The sequence below is a fragment of the Lonchura striata genome, chromosome 24, assembly GCF_050655825.1.
Source record: "Lonchura striata isolate lonStrDom1 chromosome 24, ASM5065582v1, whole genome shotgun sequence".
NCBI lineage: Eukaryota > Metazoa > Chordata > Aves > Passeriformes > Estrildidae > Lonchura > Lonchura striata.
The window spans coordinates 2,369,143-2,395,088 of record NC_140726.1 but is presented as its reverse complement, the minus strand read 5'-3'; the positions used below and the strand labels follow the sequence as shown (position 1 = coordinate 2,395,088).

General features: G+C 55.2%; 3 protein-coding genes across 6 annotated transcripts; 1 reads left to right on the top strand and 2 right to left on the bottom strand.

Moving 5' to 3' along the window:
• Positions 1–428: 428 nt before the first annotated feature.
• SIAE (sialic acid acetylesterase) lies at positions 429–23,611 on the top strand. Of its 4 annotated transcripts, XR_014949977.1 has the most exons (11): positions 429–584; positions 2,128–2,292; positions 3,323–3,486; positions 3,570–3,708; positions 3,794–3,977; positions 4,266–4,375; positions 4,461–4,594; positions 4,763–4,917; positions 4,996–5,191; positions 7,363–7,469; positions 23,473–23,601. XR_014949977.1 is itself a non-coding variant. In XM_085560150.1 (10 exons), exons 1-10 carry the CDS (start codon positions 533–535, stop codon positions 23,482–23,484), a joined length of 1,311 nt encoding a protein of 436 aa, XP_085416276.1. In that variant the 5' UTR covers positions 429–532; the 3' UTR covers positions 23,485–23,611. The 4 variants fall into 4 exon arrangements, 3 of the variants coding, with proteins under 3 accessions (XP_085416276.1, XP_085416275.1, XP_021381456.3); XM_085560150.1 differs by lacking the exon at positions 7,363–7,469 and having other exon boundaries at positions 23,473–23,611; XM_085560149.1 differs by lacking the exon at positions 23,473–23,601 and having other exon boundaries at positions 7,363–7,512.
• On the bottom strand, positions 6,192–22,721 carry PANX3 (pannexin 3). Its single transcript, XM_085560153.1, has 6 exons — positions 22,497–22,721; positions 9,167–10,349; positions 8,329–8,471; positions 8,014–8,228; positions 7,225–7,889; positions 6,192–6,406 (listed from the first exon to the last, which is right to left on the bottom strand). Exons 2-6 carry the CDS (start codon positions 9,345–9,347, stop codon positions 6,345–6,347), a joined length of 1,266 nt encoding a protein of 421 aa, XP_085416279.1. The 5' UTR covers positions 9,348–10,349; positions 22,497–22,721; the 3' UTR covers positions 6,192–6,344.
• Positions 22,569–25,808, bottom strand: RPUSD4 (RNA pseudouridine synthase D4). The gene is made up of 7 exons (XM_021525772.4): positions 25,633–25,808; positions 24,500–24,665; positions 24,091–24,292; positions 23,779–23,872; positions 23,536–23,686; positions 23,181–23,278; positions 22,569–23,041 (listed from the first exon to the last, which is right to left on the bottom strand). The coding sequence occupies exons 1-7, from the start codon at positions 25,789–25,791 to the stop codon at positions 22,856–22,858; spliced, it is 1,056 nt and encodes a 351-aa protein (XP_021381447.3). The 5' UTR covers positions 25,792–25,808; the 3' UTR covers positions 22,569–22,855.
• Between the last annotated feature and the right edge of the window lie 138 nt (positions 25,809–25,946).

Below are 25,946 nucleotides of genomic sequence, written 5' to 3'. Positions count from 1 at the left end.
GTGAGCCCCGGCTCCGTTCCGCGGTGAGCCCCGGCTCCCCTTTCCCGGTGAGCCCCGGCTCCCGTTCCCCGGTGAGCCCCGGCTCCTCCCGTTCCCCGGTGAGCCCCGGCTCCCGTTCCCCGGTGAGCCCCGGCTCCGTTCCCCGGTGAGCCCCGGCTCCCCTTTCCCGGTGTGCCCCGGCTCCCGTTCCCCGGTGAGCCCCGGCTCCGTTCCCCGGTGAGCCCCGGCTCCGTCCCCCGGTGAGCCCCGGCTCCGTTCCCCGGTGTGCCCCGGCTCCGTTCCCCGGTGAGCCCCGGCTCCCCCCGCAGCCCCGCAACCCTCGGCCCCGCGCTCCCGGCCCTTCCCCTCGGGCTCTCCCGTCGGGGCCGGCCCGGGCGCTCCCGGCACCTCAGGCCGTGCCGCGGACGCGTCGCCGGGCAACGGCCCGTCACGGCGGCGCGTGCACAGGCCCCGCCCGCGGGCGGCCCGGGGGCGCCGGCGGGACCGGGAGCAGCGCGGGGTGCCGGCGCCTGGCGGTCCGGGGTCCCCCGGGATGGCGGCGTGGGCGCTGCTGGCGCTGCTGGCCCTGGCTCCGGCGGTGGCAGGTAAAGGGCTGGCCAGGGTCACCGTCCGACCCCCGGCCCCGCGGGTGTCCTCTGCAGCGGGCCTCCCCTGGGACCCTCCCCCGAAACCCACCTGGGGGCACTTGGCATCGCCAGAACCCTTGGCATCGCAGCAGCCCGGCTCCGATGCACAGGGAATTCCCTAAGCCCTCCCAAGCCCTGATTTGGTGCTCTTTGCACACTCCGAGCTTCGTATGTGCATTGGCACTTCCCCAGCCCGACTTTTCGGGTGCCCCTCTTGGCACCTCCTGTAAATCCTCCCAGCCCCACTTTGATAGCTTTGAACACCCAGACCATCTTTAATGACATTGGCACTAGTCTCAGCCCCACTCTGAGGCCCTTGGTGCCCTCCCAGCCCCACTTTGATGTCTTTGGCTTCTCCTTTACCCCAGTTTAGATGTCCTTGTTACCCCCCCCACCCATCATTCACACTCTTTACACCCCCAAGCTCTGCTTCTGTGCCCTCTGCACTGCCAGAGCCCCAGTTTGACACCCCTGAGTCCCACTTTGACAAACGTGGCATCCCCCCCAAGCCCCAGTTCAATGCCCTTTGCATCCCCCAAGTCTCACTTTGATGCCCTTCACACCCCCAGCCCCTCCCCAACGCCCTTGGCCCAGCACTGCTGCCGTGGGACGATGGTTTACGTAAGGTGGGAGCCGCATGCGGCTCCTTGGTGCTGTCTCGTGGGCCCTCCTCCCTTCCCTCCTCCCTTCTTCTTCCCTTTCCTCCTCCCAGCTGCTTTTTATAGCTTCCACTCTTCCCTGGCGTCTCAGTTTTAGGTTTTTTTCTCTCCTCCGACTTGTTTTTTATATAACTCTCAGAGCCTTGTGGCATGAGGCAGCGGGACCAGCAATGCAGCTGACTCCTGAGGGGCCGAGGACATCTTTCCTTTCCCTTTCCCTTCCCCTTCCCCTTTCCCTTCCCCTTTCCTTCCTCAAACCCAGCCTAGGGTGAGCTGCAGAGGAGATGAGGCTCCATGAGCTCCAATTTGGTCACTGGGGTTCTCTGCCCAGATCACCCCTCACACATTACTTCTGACCCTCTTTTCAAACATGATTTTCTTTTCACACTGCAAATATGGGGCTCTTGGAGGTGCCAGGCCTGAGCCTTCTGCTTCCATCCCCACTGAAGGTGCCTTTGCCAATGCTGCACACCCGATGTTTCCATCCCACCCCTCGACAAACCTTTTTCCAAGGGAAGAATGCATCAGAATATTCATTAGCAAGGCTGGGCTGAGAGAGACACTCCTATGCTGTTAGTAGGGGAATTTTTACAAAATCTGTGTCCAAATCCATGTAATAAAGATGTAACATGCTCCCTGTACTTGAGGAGGTGAACTCCCTCTTGTGGAGTTTAAATTCTGCCTCTTCCTCAGCTCTGTGGTGATTTTAACCACCTTAAAGCTGACCAGGAGTCTGTAAATTCAGCGGGATCTCAAATAACCTGTATTTAAGAGGGGGTTAGAGGCCATGCTGAGGGTGTTTTTCTCTCGGAGCTGATGTTTGCACTGTTTGCTGATTCCAGGGGGAATGCTCAGCTTTGCCTCCTACTATGGTGACCACATGGTGCTGCAGCAGAAGCCGTCAGGGGCTGTGGTGTGGGGCCACGGGGAGCATGGGGCCATGGTGACCCTGACTCTCTCAGGTGCCAGTGGCCTCATCATCATGGAGAAAACAGCACAGGTTAAAGGTCAGTCCAAGACTTTCACTAGAAATGGGGCTGATGGTTTTGGTGGCCAAAGAACTCATCTGAGCCCAAATCAGGTGGGATGGGTGAGACAGGTTTTGGCACCACCCCTGTGTTTGTCACACTGCTGCCCTGGGGCTGCAGAGGTGCTGGTGACATCTCCAGCTCATGCTTTTCCCCCTCCAGAAGACCTGGGGGGCTCAGCCATTGCCCTCCCCAGCAGTGCCAGCCTTTGCTCACTTTGGTTCCCAGCAGTGGATCCCGTGGGTGCCCAGCGGGAGCCTGGCTGCTGCTGGAGTGGGTGGCACTGCACAGGCTGGAGCCGAGGCTGTGGAGGGGACAAGGGGAATGTAGCTTCTCTCCCTGTCTAAACCAGGTCTGAGGAACCTGCAGAGCATCCCCAGGTTCTTTTTCAATCTGAGCCCCCTTGGAGGATCCTGTGGGATCTCTAAGCCCATAAGGGTGCTGTCTGTGCAAGCAGAGCCTTCCTGGAGCTGGGAGGGCTCAGGGGCACCTCAAATCCAGCTACATCCCTGCCTGAAGAGTTGGGAAGGAACTCATCATCTTTGGAGGGTAAAAGTGCTGCCCAAGGGCACCTCCATAAGATGAAGAGACTGGAGGTGTCTTGTGGGAGAGCAGCAATCCAGGAGATCTGCAGGATCCAGCCAGAAAATCCATGCTAAGCTCCAGCAGAATATCTTTACGCTTTGATTTGGCGCCTCTAAAATTAGCTGGAGACATCTCAGTGTCACACACACCAAGCTGCTCTTGTAATCCCAGTTCCTCCCAGCAGCTTCTGCTCTGACACACATTTGTTTTCCAGGTTTTCTTTTTTAACCCCTAAATTCCTGCAGGAAAGGTCCCTCTGATGCCAGAGAGCTTCTGAAATCCTCTTCCCCAATCTATTTCTGTGGTGGAGAAGCTTTTCCCTGTTGCCTCTCCTTCCCCAGTGGCTGTTGGCTGCTCATCCAACATCCTGGTGAAGGTCTTGAGGCTTTCATAAAGGAAGATAAGCATCATCCTCTTCCTCCAGGACCTTCTGGGACTTGGACAACTGTCCTGGACCCAATGGATCGGGGCGGTCCCTATGCACTGAGGGCTGAGCAGGGCTTGGAGAACGTGACACTGCAGGACATCTACTTTGGAGATGTGTGGCTTTGCAGTGGGCAGAGCAACATGGCAATGACAGTCCTGCAGGTAAGGCCCTATGGCACAGATCAGGCAGGACCAGGTAGGGATCAGGCAGGGAATTGCCTTGCATGCTCCTGGCCCTTCTTCAGGTGGCCAATGCCAGCCAGGAGCTCGCCGCCGCCGCTCGCTATCCCTACGTCCGTATCTTTGCTGCAGCACCTGCCCGCGCCGAAGTGGAGCTGGAGGACCTGGAGCAGATTGATTTGCCATGGTCCATTCCAACAGCTGGTAAGTGCAATGTGCCTCCAAAAGAGAGCTTGCAAATGGCTTTTTCCCCACTGTTTCCCTTTGCAGCCTACTGTTTCTTGAGCAGAAAACCTGGGCCACGGGAATTTCACCTACTTCTCGGCCGTGTGCTGGCTGTTGGGGCGCTCTCTGTATGAGGCTCTGGGGTCCCCCATCGGGCTGGTGCAGGTGGCCTGGGGGGGGACCCCCATCGAGGCCTGGTCCTCCCGCCGGGTTCTGCAGGCATGTGGGCTCCCAGAGGACACAGGGAGGTGAGAGAAGGTGCTGTGGAAACTCCTCCTGCTCTGTACCATGCTGCTTTTGGGGAGTATCTTCATCCCTTCCCACCCCACCTCCTCTCTGGGACCCTCACAGCCTCCTCTGTGCATCACTATGCCCCCTCTGGATAAAAACCCCTCCCATGCCAAGAGCATAAGGCACGTCTGGGTGGGTAAAGGAAGAAGGGAGGGACTCCAGATCTCCCTTTGGCATGGTGCTTGCTTTAACCTAAAGGCTGCCTTGTGCTTTGCACCTCCCTTAAACCTAGCTTTGTCTTCCAGCACCTCTCCACATCAGCATCTCTCTGGCCCACAAACACCCTCCGTGCTCTGGAACGCCATGATCCACCCGCTGCTCAACATGACCCTGCGGGGTGTCGCTTGGTACCAGGGTGAGCCCCCCCTTTCTATCCCCTGGTGTGGAGCAGCCCCCACTGTCCCAGCAAGCTCTCACCAGCCCTTCTTTTTGGGGGACAGGTGAGGCCAATGCCTTCCTGAACACAGACCAGTACAACTGCACCTTCCCTGCACTCATTGCCGACTGGCGCTGGGCATTCCACACCGGATCAGCCAGGCAGACGGAGCCACTCCTCCCCTTTGGTTTTGTGCAGGTGTGGGGGGGGTGAGAGGGGTGACATCCCCCATTGTCCTTGGGGGATGTCCAGGGAGAGGATCTGTAAACACATGTGCATCCTGCCAAGTGCTGAAAATCCCAGGCAGGGACCACAGTGGCCAGTTTTGGATCTGAGCCACTCCCCTGTTTCCCTTGTGCCTCGCAGCTGTCCACCTACCGCCATCGGAGTGCAGATGACAGCTTTGCCCGGCTCCGCTGGCACCAAACAGCTGACCTGGGCATTGTTCCCAATGCCAGGATGCCCAGCACTTTCATGGCTGTAGCCATGGATCTGGGTGATGAGCACTCTCCCTATGGCAGGTGAGTCCTGGGCTGGGGTGAGGGTGTAGGGATGGAGATTTTGGGTTCCAGCTCCATCTTCCTCCTCTTCCTGGGCAGTATCCACCCCCGGGACAAGCAGAATGTGGCTCACCGACTGCTGCTGGGTGCCATGGCTGTGGCGTATGGGGACAAGGGCCTTGTGTTCCAGGGACCGTATCCCACCCGGGCAATCCTGGAGGTGACCAGGGGCCTGCTGAATGTCACCTACAGCCAGGAGCTCATCTGCCATCAGAGGAATGCTCAGGCATTTGAGGTGAGGACTGGGATATCTTCTTCAAAGAGCTGTGCAAGGGAAGGCAACACTGATGGGGGTTTCTCCCCTTCCCAGGTGTGCTGCCCCAGCCAGGCATCCCCATGCCAGTGGCTGCTGGCACCAGTGGTGGCAGTAGGGTCCCGCACGGTGACGCTGGCCCCGAGTGGCTGCAGGACGCTGGTGCTGGGCCTGCGCTATGCCTGGGCTGAGTGGCCCTGTGAGTACCAGGCCTGCCCCCTCTACAACTCCCAGGGGCTGCCTGCACCCCCCTTCCTGCTGGACACCCTCCCTGGAGGAAACGCTGCTGGAGGGAGAGAGCTGCTGCTCCTCCCTGGCTCCATTTTCCTCCTAAATTAGGGAGATGAGTGAGCTCAGACCTCTGGCAAAGCACTCATGGCTCCTGGCACTGTCCCTTCCCAAGCAAAAGAATCAGAGGCTTCATTACTACCTTATTAATTAAACAACTTTTCAGCTCCTCTGTGGACTCGAGCCAAGGCTGCAGGGTGGGGGGAAGGGGAAAAAACCAATTTACAATTAAATATATGAAAAATTATGTAAGGAGAAGCAGCAGGACACACCAATGGGAGCTGAACCCCTCACTGCTGCTCTCTAGTCCATGGAGCTGGTCCTGGCCCCCAGACACCCCATTTCTCTGGGCACAGACTGCTGATCCTGAGGGTAGGGTGCTCATAGGATCCAGGGATCAGCTTCCAGCTGCAAGGTGGAGAGGGGGAAAGAGGAGCTGTGCCAAAAAAAACACAGCCAAATGCTGGGCTGGGACAGGGAGCTGTGGAGGACTGCAAGTGCCTTCCACTTCCCTCTTAATAAACGGTTAAGGAACCACCTCATTTTATTCCTGAATCCTTTTTTTGCATTCAGATGAGCACTCCTAATCCTCTATTCCCCACCTCTTGCCATAAGAGGAGGGAAATTTATGTGGAAGAGGCACAGCATAGCACCCAGCACTTAGAATAAGAGACCCAAGAGGTTCTACACAAAACACGGATTATTTAACCCTTTTTTTTGCTGGAAAAATGTACACATGAAGGGAAAGGCCAGGTGCAGGAAGGTTCAGCCCAGCTGCTGCAGTACAGCTGTGTCAGAGAAGTGGATCCAGGGATCACAGGATCCCTGTCTGCTGCCTTCTTCAGGATCAGGCAGAGCCAAGTGAGTCCCGTGAGGCTTTTCCCATCGTTTCCACTCCAGGCTTTGGTTCTAGACAAGGGGGGAAGAGCATACAGTTAATTAGCTGGGCACTGGCAGACTAGGATCTGGGCTTTTTCCAGCACCAAGTAACTGGCCCAGGAGCCAGCTGTGCTGGCCCTGGGTTGCCATGGTAACGAGGATGCAGACTCCAGCTCAGTCTGTGGATTTTTTAAACCATAATTCAGACTGTGTTCAGGACCAGGTATGAAGCCCAGGCCTCTCAGCTCCTACCTGTGGGGCTGGGCTGTCTCACACACCCTGCAAACCACTTGCCATGAGCGCCAGGGATCCCTGTGAGACCCCAGAGGAGGCATCCAGCCCCAAAAAACCCAAAGCACGTGGGAGAGGGAGCAGTGTAGGTCCTGGGAATGTGGTTTTATCTTGGAACCCATCTCCATCTCCACACACAGAATCACTGTACCCACCAGTGCCATATGAATGGGAGAAGGGGGCGGGCACGGCATCCTTGGCATCAGCCCCCCAGGATTTAAACTCCCAACCCCATTCCCAGCAGGATGAGCTGCCAAAAAACAGGGACCCTCCCAGCCCCGCAGTTTGCCCAGAGCTTGGATTTAAGCAGCAATCTCTTGGCTTGCTGTTCCTATAGCAACCCCTGCCCACACCTTGGATCGCAGTAGCATCACACTCTGCATGCCAGAACCTCTTCCAGGATTTGCCAGCCCTCACAGTGACCCCCAGCTATGCCCCAAACACCTTAAGGTCTTGGCATAGGATTCTGGGTGGTCCAGCCACATTTCAAGGGCGGGATCTTGTGGTGTGGGAGCCAAGAGAAGAGGGAAGAAGTTGTCTCTACCCAAAAAGCCTACCTAGGGCTGCACCATTGGAGAGGGCTGGACTGCCTTTGGCCTCGGGGGTGCAAGCTTGGTGTTTGGGCTTGGTGGTCTCCAGCCCAGCCAGCAGCGTCATGAAATCGATGACGGTATCGATGTCCTCCTTGTTGGCAGTGGCTTCCCTCAGGGCGCTGACGGCATTGAGGCGGCTGAAGGAGGTCAGCTCAGAGATGTTGGCACGGAGGAAGAGAAGGATGACGTTGAGGTCGTTGAGGGGACAGGTGAGCATCCTGCGACTGAGCAGGTCAAAGGCAGGCAGCATCTCATAGACAGAGAGCAGCCCCTTGTCCCACTGGCAGAGCTGCAGGGCATTGTAGATGACAACAGGGATGAGGAGGACATAGACACTGCCAACTGAGAGGCTGATGAGCTGGAACACGGAGAAGAAGACCAGCTTGCAAGGGATGAGCGATGGGATGTGCGGCTCCGCTTGGAGCAACCCCGTTTTGATGGAGCAGCTGAACTCATCCTGGAAGAAGATGTTAAGGTGGAGAAAGACCAGGTAGAGACAGGTGGCAGCCAAGAACAGGAGCAGCAGCAGGTTCCTCAGGATGTAGATGAACACCAGCGCGTGGGCGTGCTGCTTGCAGGTCAGGTACCGCTCCAGCAATGGGAACTCGAAATACCTCTCTTCGCGGGCCCTGGGGCAGGAGGGACACAGGGGGAGTGAGAGCCACCCCCCATTTCACCCAGGTCCATCCTGGGTGCAGCCACAACACCACGTGGAGGGACTCCAAGGGCCACGGTGACCTGGCCTGGCCTCACCTCTCGTACTCCTCCCAGAATTGCTCCGGCTCGGCACTGGCCTGCTGGACCTTCTTCATGTGCTGCACCAGGCGCACGGAGCGGTTGTAGGATTTATCCAGCTCGTCGATGATGAAGAGGAGGTCGCAGTGCAGGGCGGGAGCGGCAGCGTAACGCCACAGCAGGTACGGCAGGTACATCAGCACCGCCACCACCAGCAGCGAGTAGGGGAAGACCTGGGCAAAGAACACGAACAGTTGTTGAGGATGTCGAGTTGCTCTTGCTGTGGACACCCCGATGGGATGCAGGGGCGCCCAGACGTGACTTTGACACTACCTTCAGAGCCCAGAGGGACTTGGTGATGGCACGTCCCTTGGCGTCAAAGCCATGGTGGATGAGGGAGTCCCAGCAAGCCGTGTCGGTGTAGGCGGACTGCTTCCCCGTGAAGTTGGTGGGAGAGAAGCAGCTGATCTGGGAGCCTGGGGTGAGGAGGAGGAGAGCAAACCTCAGCCATGGAGCGTGGAGGAACACTCCAAAGCCACGGGCAAATGCCTTACAGGAGGGTAATTACATCTCAGGCATTGCTTTGAATTTAAAAAAAGCCTTTTTCATGGTCATTTTGGAGATACTGTGTTTCTAGCCAGGACTTTTCCATCTCTTCCCAAACACAAACCCTTTGTGTGTAGCAATGTGTACACAGTGTAGGGAATTATAGGCTAACCAGCCAGAAACTGGAGTAAAACCAAATCCTCAGGGAGAGCAGTTAGATGTTGGCCGAGGCCAGATTTATCCTGAGGTCACAATGCATCTCTCCATGCTGCTGGCACCCTCCTCCTCTTCTTCCTTCTCCTTGGAAATAAGCCTATGGCACCCAAAGGTGCTGTGCGCAAGCAGCTGAGGCTGGGCATTGTCTCAGTGCTGCTCCTGAGGTTAGCACAACTGTTCCTACACTCTCCCAGGGAATTATGATCCATTAAAACAATCAATAAACACCCATGAGGCAGAACAGCTCCTAAAACCAAATTTCCAGGCTGTTCCGCTTTCGATCATGACACCATCAAGAATACAAAGGGTTTGCCACAACAACAGAATACAAAGGGTTTGCCACAACAACCAAATCACCACTAGCGATTGCCCACGACCTGAAGAACACATTGGAAAAGCTGCAACTCACCAGCAGAGAACTCCCGGGCGAAAGCCAGTGAGACGAGGAAGAGGGGCAGCCCCACGGTGACAAACTTCAGCAGGCGATCGCTTGGCAGCTCCAGCCGCAAGCCCTTGGCTCGGGAGCTGCTGGGATCCGGGAGCAGAGCATCAGAGAGCATGTACTCAGCAGCCGTGTGCGAGAGGGACATTTTGAAGTGAGGAAGAGACACTGATGAAGGCTGCCTGAGGTGTGACTGGCTCAAAGAGTAACTTTGCTGGGCTGAGGAGTCCCTGCCGAGAGCCTGCCCAGTTCTGTGTCCGGCAGCTGTGAACGACAGCAACAGCTCAGACAAGGCGTTAAATCACCTCGTAATTACAGGGGAAGCCTTTTCACAAACAGAAATAGAAAAACCCACCCCAGCAGCCGCAGCAGTGAGCGGGGAAGGCAGCGGGCTGGGAAAGCAGCTTTCCTCCCTGACAGCATTCCTGCAGGGCAGCGTTCCTGCCCGGCCGCAGCCACTCCTGGCTCCCCGTGGTTTTATGTCCCTCTCTCATCAGCCAACAATTTCTGGCGCTGTGGCCCGAGGGCATGGGAGTCCCCAGCTATTTTCAGCAGGGAGCCAGGAGACTGGGCCCTCCTACAGCAAGAAGCCCCAGCCAGATACACAGTGGCCCTGTGGGGCATAAAAACCCCTTTCCATCACCCAAACCAGTCAGAAGGGCCAGAGAACATCCTGCTGCCCAGTCCCAAGCTTCCCAGGCAGATCAGGAGACATCAAATGAGGTAATTTTGAGGCAGAAAGAACATCAGCTGCAATTCCCCAGATCATCAGTCCTCCTCTTGTCTCCCTCTCAGGGCACAGGGGGAAGAATCTGGTTTCAAGGAAAGTTCCCAAGGGCAGGGGATCTCAATAAGGGGTTCTAAAAATAAGGAATAGGGTAACTGAAGGAGCAGTGCGACAGAACAGTTTCCCAGCAGCACAGTGCTGAGAAACCCACACCAAAGCTGCTGGCAGCACAGAGCAGGGGCAGTCACAGAGCTGCTCAGCCCAGCCAAGCCAAGGAACTCCCTGTGCAGTCTCAGCACAGCAAAGAAATACCACAGCCACTGCCAAATTGCACTTTCGATGGATTTTCCAATGAAGGGACTCTCTAAATCTGAGCTAAACAACGCTGGAGAGACAAGTAACAATTCTAAAATCTAGGAAGGGCTGTTGCGGCGCGTGGCTTGCGCCCCCCCTCGCCGCAATACCCCGAGCGGTGGCGTGCTGGGCGGCGAGAGGGAAGAGAACGGGCGGCCGCTCCCCCCGGGGTGCTCTGCTGTCCCAGTCGGTGGCGCGGGAACAGAGGAAGGCGACACGGGACTTGGGGGCGAACAAGATGGATTTATTCGGTGAGCCCCAAGACCTTATGGAGAGGGCGAACAAAGGTTTTATACAGAACTTAAGGGGAGGGGAGTAGGAACAGCAACCAATGGGGGTAGGGCTGGGGAGGAGTTTAAGGCGGGACTAACATAACACAAACCTATCAGGGGAAACAGGGGAGTGGAGTAACACAAAGTAACCAATAGGGTGTTGAGCCTCACTGAATAGACAGGGAAGGGTCTGGAAGCAGGGGAGGAGGCTGAGAGGAATGATAGGGAATGTTCTGGGGAAAGGGGCAGGGAAAGGGAGGATTGACAACTTGGAGAGGAGTGGGTTAGGGAAGACCTTGGGGAGATTGACAGCTGGGGAGAGGAGGAGACTGGGGGGTTGGGGGGTGAACAGGCATTGAACAAATATCAAATAAAATAAAATAAAAACACACCACCGCATCTCCCCCTTTCTTTTTATAAAAGGAAGGAGAGTTTTGGTGTTTAAACATATCCATACATCATATAAATAATACAAACTTCATATTCAAGATACAGTAAAATCATATGGTAAAATTACAAATTACTAAATGGACATAAGTTGAAAACTATCAGAAAAATATAAACTAATTACGATTACAGGATTACTTAATATAAAATATACAAAATTGTTTTTGATATACAATATAAAAGTAAATGGACTACATGAAATAAAAATTTTGAAAGTACTTATCACATACATTAAGACACAACTTATCTAGTCTAGCCAGAAATCATAGCTTCATTAAAACTTAACATAGTGCAATCAAACCAAAGACCTGAATTTATGATCATGGAGTGGTGGTGGTTTAACAAGAATGCAAGGCTTTAGCTGCCGAAGCTGTAGAGAGTGCAACCCTAGCGCTTAAGGGCGTAGATCACGTTCATGGCTATAACTGTCTTTCTTTTTGGCGTTTTCCGTGTAGGTGACGGCGTCGCGGATCACGTTCTCTAAAAAGACCTTGAGCACACTGCGCGTCTCCTCGTAGATGAGCCCCGAGATGCGCTTGACACCGCCGCGCCGAGCCAGGCGGCGGATGGCCGGCTTAGTGATGCCCTGGATGTTGTCGCGCAGCACTTTGCGGTGGCGCTGCTGCTTGGCTCAGGTTGAGGGACTGGCCTGCAACTTTGTCTGGCTGAATTGTTCTTATACCAGACACAAGACTACCTAAAACTTGCTGTTTCGCTGCTCTAAGTAGCAATCTAAAATAATATAAATAATATCAGATGGAATGGTTAAGTGATTGAAAACAAACAGAAATAAATATTGGAATTTAATTGAAATAACTGAAATAAAACAATTGAAATAAAATATTTGAATTTGAATAAAACAATTATAATTAAATTAATTGGAATTGAAATTATATAATTATAATACAGAAACAATTGTAACAAATAATAATAATAAAGATAAGTAATGTAATAACACAATTAAATAAAGTAATTAATAAACTGAAAACAATTAAAATGTAGATTTAATATAAAACTATATTATTCAAATGATTTCAACGAAAACAACTAAGTATGATAATTTGAATAATTTATATTAAAAGATTACTTAAATATAACTAATAAATTTTAAACCTCGCAGCAATGCAGCAAGCCTGAAGTAGCGCAGCAGCTACGTGATCCCTGTAGCAATGACGATCACAAATGCAGCCTTTCTTTCTATAAAATATAACTTAACAAGTAAATTATTCGGAAAATACTTAGAAGTAAAAAGAAGATTTCGTAGTTAAATAAAAAGGAACATTGGGTAGGGTACATTAAGGAATAGGGTGGGGGAATCAGACAATCACTTGATTAGTGACTGTCATGATTAGCAGGGGAATCGGTAAAGGGTAGACAGGGATGCCGCCATTTTAGGGGGAAGACAAAATGGCGGGCTCCCGGTCTGGGTTTCAGCCCCACCTTCCCCCGAAGGAGATCCCTCCCAGAAAGGGGAGTGATCTCCTAAGAAGGAAGGTCCCCTGATGGGAGGTCCTTGACAGCGATCCGTCCCACCAGAGGAGGAGCCAGAAGAAGGAGGGGAATGTCCAACCCCGCCTCTCCCCAATAGGAACTAGCTTCATGCAGGAATTGCCGTGCATGGCCATTGGGGGAAGGGATGGGACTGGCGGGAAACTAGGGGCGGAAAAGAAGGATCACGGCGGGAAAACGGGTTCCAAGCGGCGTGGCCAGCGCCATCTTGGAAGGGAGTGCCGGGTACACTGCCCTTGGCTGGAGCAGTGTCCGGCAGGGCACTTGGGGCGGCGTGGCCACAGCCATCCCCAAGGGAGGATAGGAAAAGGTTTAGGAAAGTCTGAGGGAATGAGGGTAAAGGGAGCTTCACAGAAGCAAAGGGAGACTTACAGGAGGGGGGCCTGACTTAGATGGATATAAAGGGCCTCTTTTAGCAACCCTCCCATAATTAACATGCCGCCCTCTTAACTGTTCGTTATTGGTATTTTTTCTCTGCCCCCTCCAGCCAGCCCAGCTTGGGGAGGGGAGGACAGAAAAAACACCCTCTCAAGAAAAAGAAAAAGCGATCAAGTATGGGCCCCCACAGAAGACTGAGGGAAAGGTAACTACCCCGAGTGGCTCCCCCCGGAAGGGAACCACCCAAGAGTAGCCCCCCCCCCCAGAAACGAAAAACCCACCCGCCTGCCAGGGACATGCAAGGCTACAGCCCTTGGCTTGGGCACAGACGGGGGTTAAAACGCGAAAAGAAAAGTGGGAAACCCAGCCACCCGTCGGGGGACCCCTCCCCCCCGCATAGCCCACCTTACCTTCTGGGCCTAGGCGGTGATGACTTGGATCTTTTTCTTGGCCTGATGGAAAAATCGCCTTCGAACTGGTGGTGTTCCCTCTCGGTCTGGCCCTTCCGGAGGCCTGGGTGTTCCCGTTACACCAGGACTCGTCCCCGAAGCCCTGGTGTCGGCCACTATCGACCTCCGGTGGTCTTCCTGCCAATGCTGACCGAGGAACCCCTTCTCGGTCAGCCCTTCTTCGGGCTCCCCCGAGCCACTGCCAGACCGCCCCTCTTCGCCCTCAGGTAAGTCTACCCGCCAAAAATTTTGCAGCCCGGCCGTGGCTGCTCCCGGGCAGGGTAGAGAGCACGATGACGAGGGCGCAAGAGGGCCCCGGAGCCTCAATCTTCTCCGCTCGGCGTCCGGCTCCTCTTAGCACCATGCAGAGCTCCCACGGCCGCAGATGTTCTTCTTCCCTCCTTCTTCGTCTGTGAGGCGGGCGCCCCCACTAATTTGCCCGTTTCTTCCGTTTCTTCTAAAAGCCGAAGGAGGGAACCATCCTCTGCTACCATATGTTGCGGCGCGTGGCTTGCGCCCCCCCTCGCCGCAATACCCCGAGCGGTGGCGTGCTGGGCGGCGAGAGGGAAGAGAACGGGCGGCCGCTCCCCCCGGGGTGCTCTGCTGGAATTTGATGAATTCTTCTCTCATTGGGCATCGAGAAGCCCAATGACCCCTCTGCCTGCATAGGTTGCAGGCCTGCTGCGGTTGGAATCCCCTCGGGGGTGCCCCTGGGGGGCGGCGGTCCGAGGATGGTGTGGCTGGAGGCGTCACAGCTTCCGCAAAGGCTACCCTCCTGGCTGGTGTTCGGGGGGCCCTTTGCGTGTCCGGGGCAGGAACCGTCACCTTCTTTGCGCAGACCTGTAACATATTCTGCAAGGTCGGCTCAGGTTCCAAGGGGAGGCTGAGGATCGCCTGCCGGCATGCCTCATTGGCGTTCTGCTTCGCCACCGTGGCGAGCATTCCTTCCCTCAGCCTCTCATCCGGGACCTGAGCCTCCATTGCGCGGTGGAGCCTATCGACAAAGGTGACAAATGGCTCACACGGTCCCTGTTTAATAGATAAAAAGTCAACAGCTGTTCCACTAGGTCTTAATTTAAGTAGTGCTTTTTCCGCCGCCCTGGTGCTAATTTGCAACGCCTCCCGCGGGATTTTCTCCGCTTGCTTCCCCCCCTGTTGCCAATCCCCCTCCCCGCACAAATGGTCTAAAGATATTACTGCTCCATCCTCATCTCTGGAGCTGTCTGCACTGGCCCAGAGGTCGGGTAAAACTTCCCGAATCTCCCGCTTCCATTCGGACTCCCAGATGAGAAACTCTCCATGGGTTATCAAACAGGAGAAGAGAGTCCGAATGTCAGCAGGGACATGTTCGGCAGAGGAGAGGGTTGCTTTCAGCAAACCCCTGAAATACTCGCTCTCTCTGCCGAACTCCTTCTGGGCCTTGCAGAGCTCCTTGATCGTTTGTTGAGAGATGGGGGACCATTGTGCTAGGGGCCTGCCCCCCCGCCGCGGGGTGTAGGTGACTGGCGCGGCTGAGAAGGCAGGTAGGGGTTGGGATGGATCAGGGTTCCCACGCTCCCCCCTTCCGGAACCGCTGGCGTGGGAACCGGAAGTGAGGTCGTGGGAACCAGGGGGCGGAGCGGAAGAGGCGTGGCAAGGGGCAGAGGGAGTGGCCTGGTGGGAGGTCCCCTCCCCGGGGGTGGAGCTGAGGGGCGGGGTGAACCCCGCATCACAGGGGGTGTGGTTAGGGTAGGGTGGAGGAGGGACATGGGCGGGAAGGTCCGGGGAAGGGGCGGAGCTTCGGGAGGCGGGAAGAAAGGGATTGTGGGAAGAAGAAGAGGCACAAGTGGCGGGAAAAGAAGACATGCGGTCACCGCCATCTTGTGCCCTGGGGAGGGAGAGGGAAGGGGAGCCATTTTGTGTGGCTCGGGGGGAAAGGGGGGATGAGGGATTTTCGGGGTTTTGTGGCACCTTAAAACGAACAGAACTCTTACGGGACAGGGCTGTACATTGCGGGGAAGAAGGGGAAAGGGTAGAAGCATGGGCAGTGCCTGCACTGCCCTGCGGGGAGTCTAGGACATTCTCAGAGAGCCCAGATTCTGCCTGCGGACGACGCCGGGATGACTGTCTGAGAATGCCCGACTTTAGGGAAGAGGGAGAGGGAAGAGGAGTAGGATTTTTTGCGCTAAGCGCAGAACTGGGGACAGGTTTGTCTTCGGCTGGCTGTGGCAGGCTTTCATAATGATTCTTAATAATATCTCTAATTTGTAAAGCCAATAGAGTAAATTTGGAGAGAGAAAGATCCTGCTGACGCAAGATCTCTCTCCCTACCTGATCCCAAAAGGGGATCTGATATAATTTAGCTGCCGAAACGCTGGGGAAAGCCTGAGACAGCCACCGGACAAACTTTTTTATCTCAGATTTTTTAACTTTAACCCCCCCCATTAACAGGATGCCCACAACTTGGGTATATAAGCCTTTCTGAGGCACGGACAGTTTTGCACCCATACTGTCGGTTGGAAAATGTGCCTCGGAGCGTACAGTGGGAAAATTAACAACTAAAAGGAGAAGACTGTCCCTCCCGCTCTCTCCCTAAGCCTTCAACCTCCCGCCCGGGAAGGGAGGCACCAAAGAAAAGGGATTCTTTCCCCACCCCAGGGGAAAAAGAAAACCCAACCAAAGAGGGAATAAACCCTCAACCGGGAAGGATAGGGGAGTGCCGGGGGAGCCCAAATAAAGAGAAACCAAGGGATCCCCAAGGGAAGGACAGAAACGAAAAATCCCACTGTATCTCACCAACGAGGAGGAGCCGACTCCAGCGGTGCTGTCTGGAGCTGCCGGATCCGTCCCCCGGGAGCGCTACCCACTAAAACGCGGGTCTGCTCCCACCGGGGGTAGCTGACGGCCACGAGGATAAAATCTTCAGGTCCCGAGGACCCTAAAATCCTCTGACGAGGGGTCCAGCGCCTAAAAACGGGGCCCCACGTTGGGCGCCAGCTGCCGCGCTCCCGCCCCAGACCCTTGATCTCTCTAGCCCCGGCTAGCTCTCCTTGGGGCGAGAGTGGGCAGTGGAGGCACCCCCCGCTGCTCCTTAGTAGGGTTTGGAGGGTGCCTTTGTGGGTTCACGGGAAGGCGCTGGCAAGCCTCGTCAGTTGGAAGGAAAGGCGGATCCAGTTGGGGGCTGAATCTTCTTTATTGAAGGCCAACGGAGCCAAACGCACAGAAGGGGTGCCAGCCAACTGGAACCCTGGGCTGGGCTTAACATGAACCTTTTATGGGTTGTGGGCGGGGTGGATCATGAGGGGAGGACCAATGAGGGACAGGGAAGGGAGTGGCTCCGGGATGGGGTGATCCGGCCTGGTCCAATGGGGAAGGGGCATGGGAGTGGCCCCAGGCCCTCGTCCAATCACTCGGTGCCCTGAGGAGAAGTTTCTGGATAGAGGGGAAGGAACACCGAGTGACGGACAAGGTACCTGGGAGGGGATAGGGGAGTGACTCAGCACTTTCCAGGTTGATGGATGGGTACTGGAAAGGCGGGAAGGGAGGACCAGGCGGGAAAACAGAACAAAAGGATGTACCAACTGGGTAATAGGGGGAAACAGGGACAAACCATTGAGGAAATACAATTGCATAAAACCATACATAAAATATATAAAAACACACCACCACACCATCGCACCCTGTCTAACATCTAGAGATCCCGAACAATTGGTTTTGTGGCTGCATTGCTCCCATCCTCCGGTCTTCCTTCCCAAGGGCCAAATCATCGCCCAAGCCATTCCGATCTCTGGGCCTCCGGTACACCCTGAGGATTTGTGGAAAAAATCAGCAAAGCAAGATTACCAGGTGTGCCAGGCCCAGGTCATTGGGAAGGAAAGACCAAAGTTATCCTGCTACATGAGGAAGGATGGGGAGTTCAAACATCTTAACGGACTCCTGGACACAGGGGCAGACGTGACGGTCATCCCCGAGCGGGATTGGCCGTCACGTTGGGAATTGCAAAACGTGGCGGGAAAAATTCAAGGTGTAGGGGGTTCTCAATTGGCCAAACAGTCCAAAAACATCGTAAAATTTGAGGGGCCGAACGGGCAATCGGCCTATTTACGCCCGTTCGTTTTAGATTATACGGAACCCTTGTGGGGGAGAGACCTGATGGCCCAATGGGGGGTCACAATTGACATCCCGACCCCTCAGGTTTTTCGGGCAGCGGTCACTGAGGAGCGTCCTACCCAGAAGCTCAATTGGCTCACAGATACACCAGTGTGGGTAGAGCAGTGGCCGCTCAATAAACAGAAATTAAAAGCGCTCCGTGAGCTCGTGAAGGAGCAACTCGCCAAAGGGAACATCCAGGAAACGACATCCCCCTGGAATTCCCCCGTCTTTGTCTTGAAAAAACCAGGCAAAGACGAGTGGCGCCTCCTCCACGACCTCCGTGCAATAAACAATGTCATCGAAGATATGGGTCCTCTCCAACCAGGGATGCCGTCCCCTACGATGTTGCCCGAAAATTGGGAATTGGCGGTAATCGATATAAAGAACTGTTTCTTCCAAATTCCCCTGCACCCTGATGACGCGCCACGGTTCGCCTTCTCGGTTCCCTCCATCAACCGAGAAGCCCCAATGGAGAGATACCACTGGAAAGTACTTCCACAAGGCATGAAGAACAGCCCAAGTATCTGCCAGTGGTACGTCTCTTCATTGCTGTCCCCTGTGCGTGCAGCCACCGAGGGCGTGATCATCCAACATTATATGGATGATATTCTTATTTGTGCCCCCAACGGCGATTTACTTACACACGCGCTTGAACTGACAACCAATGCGTTGGTTGCTGTAGGGTTCGAGCTGCGAGAAGATAAGATTCAAAAGATGCCACCCTGGAAGTACCTGGGCTTGGAAATAAACAAGCGGACCATTGTGCCGCAAAAATTGGCTATCAAGAATTCAATTCGAAATCTAGCAGACGTGCAGCAGCTGTGTGGGTCTTTAAACTGGGTGAGACCCTGGTTAGGTATTAACAACGAAGACCTAGCCCCCCTTTTCGATTTATTGAAAGGGGGGGACGAGCCTAGTTCTCCCAGGGAGCTCACTCCAGAGGCCAAAGCAGCTCTGCAGAGGGTCCAGGAGGCGATGTCTGCCAGGCAGGCCCACAGGTGTGATCCGGGCCTGCCCTTCAAATTCATCATACTGGGCAGACTGCCGCACCTCCATGGAGTCATTTTCCAGTGGACAGACACCCTGGAGAAGGGCAAGGATCATGACAAAAGGGACCCACTCTCCATCATAGAGTGGGTATTCCTGAGTCACTCTAGATCCAAAAGAATGACGCAGCCACAGGAGCTGGTGGCGGACCTGATCCGCAAAGCGAGAATGCGGATCCGGGAGTTGGCAGGGTGTGACTTTGAATGCATTCACATTCCTTTACAATTAGAATCGGGCCACTTTACAAAGGCAATGTTGGAACACCTACTGCAATCAAACGAATCGTTGCAGTTTGCACTAGACAGCTACACCGGGAAAATTTCCGTTTTGAGACCGGCCCACAAAATTTTCAATTCGGATGTTCAATTCGCATTATCAACAAAGCAAATTCAGAGTAAAAAACCCTTAAAGGCTCTGACCGTTTTCACAGACGCGTCCGGAGGATCCCACAAGTCAGTAGTGACTTGGAAAGATCCTCAAACTCAGCGGTGGGAGGCAGATGTTGTTGAGGTGGAAGGATCCCCTCAGGTAGCTGAGTTGGCCGCAGTCGTCAGAGCTTTTGAGCGGTTCTCTGAACCTTTCAATTTAGTTACTGATTCGGCCTACGTAGCAGGTGTAGTGTCTAGGGCACAGGATGCCATCCTGCAGGGTGTTTCCAACGATGCCCTCAATAAGTTGCTCTCCAAGCTGATAAAGCTAGTCTCCCACCGAGAGCAACCATTCTATGTGATGCATATCAGGTCACACACCGACCTGCCGGGGTTCTTGGCCGAGGGCAATCGGCGTGCCGATTCCCTCGCTGCCGCCCCGGCTCAGCTGGCGCCACTCCCGGACAAGTTCCAACAGGCTAAGATCAGCCACCAGCTCTACCATCAGAATGCGCCTGGTCTGGTCCGGCAGTTCCACCTAACCCGGGACCAGGCCAAGGCCATAGTGGCCACATGCCCATCCTGTAAGTCGCTCCCCCTACCATCGGTGAGCGCAGGGGCTAATCCCAGGGGTCTGAAGTCCTGTGAGGTGTGGCAGATGGACGTCACTCACATCCCTTCCTTCGGGAAGATGAAGTACGTCCACGTCTCCGTAGATACCTTCTCCGGAGCAGTTTTCGCCTCTGCCCACACAGGAGAGAAGGCCAAAGACGTAGAGAAACATCTAATACAGGCCTTCTCTATGCTGGGCGTCCCAAAACAAATCAAAACTGATAACGCCCCCGGGTACACCTCCAGGGAGCTCGCAGGCTTCCTACAGCAATGGGGAATAGAACATAAAACCGGCATCGCCTATTCCCCATCAGGTCAAGCCGTGGTGGAGAGGACTCATCAGAACATCAAAAAGATGCTAAAACAACAGCACTCAGCATCAAAAAATGAGTCCCCCCAGGTTCAACTGTCACGGGCCCTTTTCACCTTAAATTTCCTTAATTGTTCTTTTGAATGCCTCAACCCTCCCATCGTGAGGCATTTCAACTCCTCAGAGCAGAGCCAGGTCAGGGAAAGGCCGCCAGTTCTCATCAAAGATCCTGAGACCTGGCGGCAGGAGGGACCCTATGACTTAGTCACCTGGGGACGGGGATACGCTTGCGTGTCCACGCCCTCAGGCCTGAGATGGGTCCCTTCCAAGTTCGTCCGGCCGTATGTCCCCAAGGTCCAGAAACGCGAGCCAGATGGTCCTCAGGTGGAGCACGCCGCCCTCCGACGGCGGAGGAGGTCCCTCTCACCCGGTCCCCAGTTCCCTTTGCCCAACTCCTCCTCTCCTTCCCGCGGCTCCTGGGAATCTCTGTTCCTTTCCCACCTAAACCTCCCCGATTTCGAGTATTAATTTATATTTCAGTTACTTCCCAGACACGCACTCCTCCGTGAAACCGCCCGGAATGATGTCATCTCTGAGCCTTGTCCTTCTCGGCCTTACCATCGCCTTGAGACCCCTGCCAGCCTGGATTGTACCGCAGCCGCCAGCAAATGTTTGGACCACCCTAGCTAAATCCCTTAATCAAGATCATTTATGTTTATCCACTACTTCCGCCTCCAACCCCTTCCTGTCCTGTCTCGTGGGGATCCCATACCCTATAGTTAAGTTTCCCTTCACCCTTCCCTTAAACACCTCCGCCCTCCGCATAAAAAATGACACCAATCCTTTCGTCTCCCAACCCCTAGAACCACCAGATGCGTGGAGAGCGTGGGTCAGAACCTTCCCGGTTATGGCAAAAGAGCCCGAAGAACTCGAACTACTCGGCTCTTCCCTTGCCTTTACCTGCTTCCGTTTCCTTGATTATAATCCATATGTCCATCCCAAAAGAATCATCAAACAAACAATCACAGAATACCAAGACAAAAATTGGTGCAAAAAGGTAATCTATATCTCAGACTTTTCAACCCCTGACAACAAGCCCCATTCCCTTCCTAAAGGTGTGTTTTTAATTTGTGGAAATCGGGCTTGGGCAGGCATCCCCCCTCACCTAGTCGGAGGGCCATGCGCATTCGGACAGTTGAGCTTGTTTACTCCCAATAAAACCCATATAGCGCATTGGAAACAGCTAAATCAGACAGGTCAATTGGCTCGCCAAAAGAGGGATACTGGGCTCACAGATTGGGACGAAAACTGTAATGATGAGGTCACCCATTGGGCAAAAGCAAAGAGCGTTGCTACCATTGCATTTTTACCATGGATAGGAATCGCTCAAGCATTCAATGAATTGGCCAGCCTTGAATGCTGGGTAGCTAAGCAAGCCAACCTTACATCAACTGCCCTAAGCAACCTCCTAACAGATGAGGAAGTCACGAGACAGGCAACCCTTCAAAATCGTGCCGCCATTGATTTTCTTTTATTACTACATAATCATAAGTGTGAAGAATTTGCTGGCCTGTGTTGTATGAACTTGAGTTCCAGAGCCGAAGATGTCCGCACCTCCATCACTAAAATGCAAGACATGATCCATCATCTAAAGAAAGAAACTGCAGGATGGCTGGACTCTCTTCTAGAAGGATGGGGACTTTCCGGGTGGATCAAATCCATCATGCAGACTGGATTAATGTTGCTATTGGGACTCGTCGCCCTTGTCATCGGCTTTGGCGTGATTAAAAGACTATTAATAAAAGCCATCAACACTACAGTCAGTGTTAATCACGCTATGCTGGCCGAACCACACGAACTTGATCCCCTCAACGATGAGGAGCCAAAAGAAGAAAATCCCTCCGACGGAGAAAGCGTATGGTTCGAAGACGAGCCCGAGAACTGTGAAACCCCCATTTAAAGACTTATTTTTACTCTCCTCCCGTTCTTTTCTTTTTAAACAAAAAAGGGGGAGATGTGGTGGTGTGTTTTTATATATTTTATGTATGGTTTTATGCAATTGTATTTCCTCAATGGTTTGTCCCTGTTTCCCCCTATTACCCAGTTGGTACATCCTTTTGTTCTGTTTTCCCGCCTGGTCCTCCCTTCCCGCCTTTCCAGTACCCATCCATCAACCTGGAAAGTGCTGAGTCACTCCCCTATCCCCTCCCAGGTACCTTGTCCGTCACTCGGTGTTCCTTCCCCTCTATCCAGAAACTTCTCCTTAGGGCACCGAGTGATTGGGCGAGGGCCTGGGGCCACTCCCATGCCCCTTCCCCATTGGACCAGGCCGGATCACCCCATCCCGGAGCCACTCCCTTCCCTGTCCCTCATTGGTCCTCCCCTCATGATCCACCCCGCCCACAACCCATAAAAGGTTCATGTTAAGCCCAGCCCAGGGTTCCAGTTGGCTGGCACCCCTTCTGTGCGTTTGGCTCCGTTGGCCTTCAATAAAGAAGATTCAGCCCCCAACTGGATCCGCCTTTCCTTCCAACTGACGAGGCTTGCCAGCGCCTTCCCGTGAACCCACCAAGGCACCCTCCAAACCCTGTTAAGGAGCAGCGGGGGGTGCCTCCACTGCCCACTCTCACCCCAAGGAGAGCTAGCCGGGGCTAGAGAGATCAAGGGTCTGGGGCGGGAGCGCGGCAAAGGGCTGCAACCCCATTTGCTCAAACCTACAGAGGGACTGAGTCCCACCCAGCCAGAGCACAGAGACACACACCACCTTCCCTCAAGGAAACTGGAGCTTTTATTGCCCAGAGACAAGTTCAAAACATGAATCAGGCAAAACCCAACTTTCACTCAGCTTTGTTCATCTCTGCTAGAGGCTCCTCAGCATATCCAGCTCCTTTCCTGGGTCAGAAGCTCATGTAGGCACCCATTCTGAATCCAGCAACATCAGCACCAGCACAGAGACTGCAGGCTTCACCCCACCACTGGTTCCAAGGTGGGCACAGCTGCTGCCACGTGCTGGAGATACGGAGATACATGGCACCATTCCAGTCCTGCCTCATCAGTCCTTAGGGATGTCCAGCTCTAGCTTCCTCAGGGTTTTTTGGAAGAAGAGGGGCAGCTTGCAGACAAAGTCTAAGGGCTGGCCCAGGGGCAGGCAGAGCCGGTGGGCATGCAGGTGCAGGGGCAGGTGCCGAGCCTTGCTCTGCTCCAGCTTCAGCCTCCTCAGGGTGTGTTCAGGAAGCTTCTGCAGCAAGGACAGAAAATTTTCCCTTCAAAACTGCAGCTTTTCAGCTGGGACTTTAAATCCCCAGCCCACGAGCAGCTGGGGGACACAAGGGGCCGTGTCCAGCTCCAGCTGCTGCACAGTGCAAGATCTGCCTTACCTGGGGCGCCAGTTTACTCCAGTGCGAGTATTTGTGATCCCCCAGGATGGGGCATCCCAAGCCATAGGCCAGGTGAACCCGGATCTGGTGCTTCACCCCTGTGGAGAAAAGGGGGAGAAAGCTGACATCCAGCTGTGCCAGGCGTCACCTCAATGCTGGGCAAAGCTGTGCAGAAATCGCTGGCAGCTGGCAAAGAGCTCGGCAGCAAAGCGTCACCCCAGCAGGGCTCATTCCCAGAGCTTTGTCCCAGAAACAATTCCAATCTTGTCTAATCACAAGTTCCCCCTTCCAGAGCTGCTGCTGACTGCACAGAGAGCGGATGCAGCCCCGGGACTGCGGGGCAGGCCTCACTCACCGGTGATGGGCTGGAGCTCCAGCAGCGAGCAGGCGGAGGCAGCGGCCAGCCGGCGGTACCGCGTCACCGCGCGCTCGGCGTGCCGGTTCCCGCGGATTCTCATCACCTTCCCATCCTCCGGACACAGGCGGTAGTTGGGAGCCAGCGTCATCTGAAGGGTGGTGAGAGGGGGAGTTGGGGGAGACACGAGGGGATGCTGGGGCTGCCTGGCCAGAATGGCGGCTGAGGGAACACAGGACTCACCTTGTAGTGGGACTGGTGGCTCTGCACCTCCTTTTCCACAATGGGAATCTCCACAACGCCCTCAACAGGGTCCGGGTCCCCCAGGACAATTGCCCTGGAAAGGGAAAGCTGAGGTCTGTGGGGTGTTGCTCTCACAGGAAAGGAACCCTCCCCTCAGCCCCTCTCTCACAAGCCAGTCCCAAAAAATGGTGCTGAAGGGGGGAGATAAACAACACCCTCAATCTCCACAAAGCCCCCACACCTCAGGGACTGGGGGCTCACCCTTTTTTTAAATGCCTTTCACAGCCCCATTTTCATTCAAGCCTTTCCTACCAGTAGATCTTCTCCACCTGACGGGTTTTGAAGAGCAGACGGATCTTCTCTGCTGCCTCCTTACTCCGTGCCAGCACCATCACACCCGTGGTCTCCTTGTCCAGCCGGTGGCAGAGGTGGAGAGGCTCAGCTTTCATGTTCTCCAGCATCTTGGCCAAAATGGGCAGCACATCAGCGATGCAGTTCTTGATGCCAGGGCCGCCTGTGTGACCCAGGGCAGCAAGGAGTCTCATCTCTTGTACTCCCCATGCACCCTAAATCACCCCAAATTGCCAGGGGAAGGCTGAGATCTGACAGTGACCAAACCCCTGGAGCCCTCCCTGGGAAGGGAAAGCCCAGCACAGGAAGGACAGTGACAGAGGATCCCGTAAGCACCACGGATCCATTTCCATTCCCCACTTGCCCTCACCATGCACAGGGAGTCCATAGGGTTTGTCTATCACCACAATCTCCTCATTCTGGTATAGAGTTCTCTGCTTAAGGATCTTGGCCAGGACATTGGGGTGAACCTGCTGTAGCTGCTGGCTCATTGCAGCGAGTTCCCGGAGCCATCGCTGCGTCGGGTCCTTGGGGATCTGAGGAGAGAATGAGACACCAGGGGTGGGATTTAAACAGCTCTTGGCTCTCACACAGACCTGCACTGGAACCTGCAGCAATCTGCTCGCCTTCCATGTGCTCCTGCTCCATGGCTGGGGGACAGCCTGGAATCCAGAGGGATCGTGACAAGCTCAGTCAGTGGCCTTGGGCAATCTCATGAGGTTCAGTGAGGCCAAGGGCAGGTGCTGCACCTGGGTCGGGCAACCCCCAGGACCAGTCCAGGCTGGGGGTGAAGGGCTGGAGAGCAGCTCTGGGAGGAGCACTCGGGGTGCAGTGGGTGGGAGCTGGGCAGGCCCTGGCCCAGAACCCCCCTGGGCTGGGCTGATCCCCAGCGTGGGCAGCAGGGCAGGGGGGATTCTGCCCCTCTGCCCCCCAGGACAGACCCCACCTGCAGAGCTGCCTCCAGCTCAGGGCTCCCAGCACAGGAAGGAGCTGGAGCTGCTGGAGCCAGGCCCGAGGAGGCCACGGAGATGCTCCAAGGGCTGGAGCCCCTCAGCTCTGGAGCCAGGCTGGGAGAGCTGGGGGTGCTCACCTGGAGAGAAGAAGCTCCAGGGAGAGCTCAGAGCCCCTGCCAGTGCCTAAAGAGGCTCCAAGAGAGCTGGAGCGGGACTTTGGGCAAGGGCCTGGAGTGACAGGATAAGGGGGAATGGCTTTCACACGGACAGAGGGAATATTAGGAAGAAATTCTTCCCTTCTGAGGGTGGTGAGGCCCTGACACGGGTTGCTCAGAGCAGCTGTGGCTGCCCCAACCCTGGCACTGCCCAAGGCCAGGTCTGGACGGGGCTTGGAGCACCCTGGGATAGGGGAAGGTGTCCCTGCCCATGGCAGCGGGTGGAACTGGATGGTTTTCTCCCATCCCAACCCAATCCAGCTCACCGCCCGCGCTGTGCACGCCGGGAGCTGTAGTCCGGAGACCCCGGGCCCAGCGGCCTGCACTCCGCTCACCTCCCGCTGTTGCTCCTCGCTCTTCCGCAGCCGCTCTGCCAGCTCCTCCGCCCGCACAGCCGCCGTCGCCCGCCCGCTCCCGCAGATGCCACGTACAGCCCCGGCCAGCCCCGCGCCGCTCCGCCAACAGCGCCTCGCCGCCCCACCGCCCGCCGCCATCTTCTCTCCTTCTCCGCGTCCCTCTGCTGGCCAATGGCGGCGGCGCGGGTGCGGCACCGCGGAGCGCCTGTCCAATGGGAAGGTGCCGCCAGCTGAGCGACAGCCGCGCTGGCCAATGGCGGCGCGCGGGGGTGCTTAAACCGCGGCGGCGGTTG

Bases quoted from the DNA above. Each gene is read 5' to 3' on its own strand.
- PANX3 (XM_085560153.1), bottom strand. From the start codon at position 9,347: ATGTCCCTCTCGCACACGGCTGCTGAGTACATGCTCTCTGATGCTCTG. The intron at 8,472-9,166 runs GTGAGTTGCAGC...TCCTCACCCCAG, and splicing joins CGCCCGGGAGTTCTCTGCTG to GCTCCCAGATCAGCTGCTTC. The intron at 8,229-8,328 runs GTAGTGTCAAAG...TTCTTTGCCCAG, and splicing joins AGTCCCTCTGGGCTCTGAAG to GTCTTCCCCTACTCGCTGCT.
- SIAE (XM_021525781.3), top strand. From the start codon at position 533: ATGGCGGCGTGGGCGCTGCTGGCGCTGCTGGCCCTGGCTCCGGCGGTG. The intron at 2,293-3,322 runs GTCAGTCCAAGA...CTCTTCCTCCAG, and splicing joins GAAAACAGCACAGGTTAAAG to GACCTTCTGGGACTTGGACA. The intron at 3,487-3,569 runs GTAAGGCCCTAT...GCCCTTCTTCAG, and splicing joins TGGCAATGACAGTCCTGCAG to GTGGCCAATGCCAGCCAGGA.
- RPUSD4 (XM_021525772.4), bottom strand. From the start codon at position 25,791: ATGGCGGCGGGCGGTGGGGCGGCGAGGCGCTGTTGGCGGAGCGGCGCG. The intron at 24,293-24,499 runs GTGAGGGCAAGT...TGGGTCACACAG, and splicing joins CTATGGACTCCCTGTGCATG to GCGGCCCTGGCATCAAGAAC. The intron at 23,279-23,535 runs GTGAGTGAGGCC...TTTTCTCCACAG, and splicing joins GGAGCTCCAGCCCATCACCG to GGGTGAAGCACCAGATCCGG.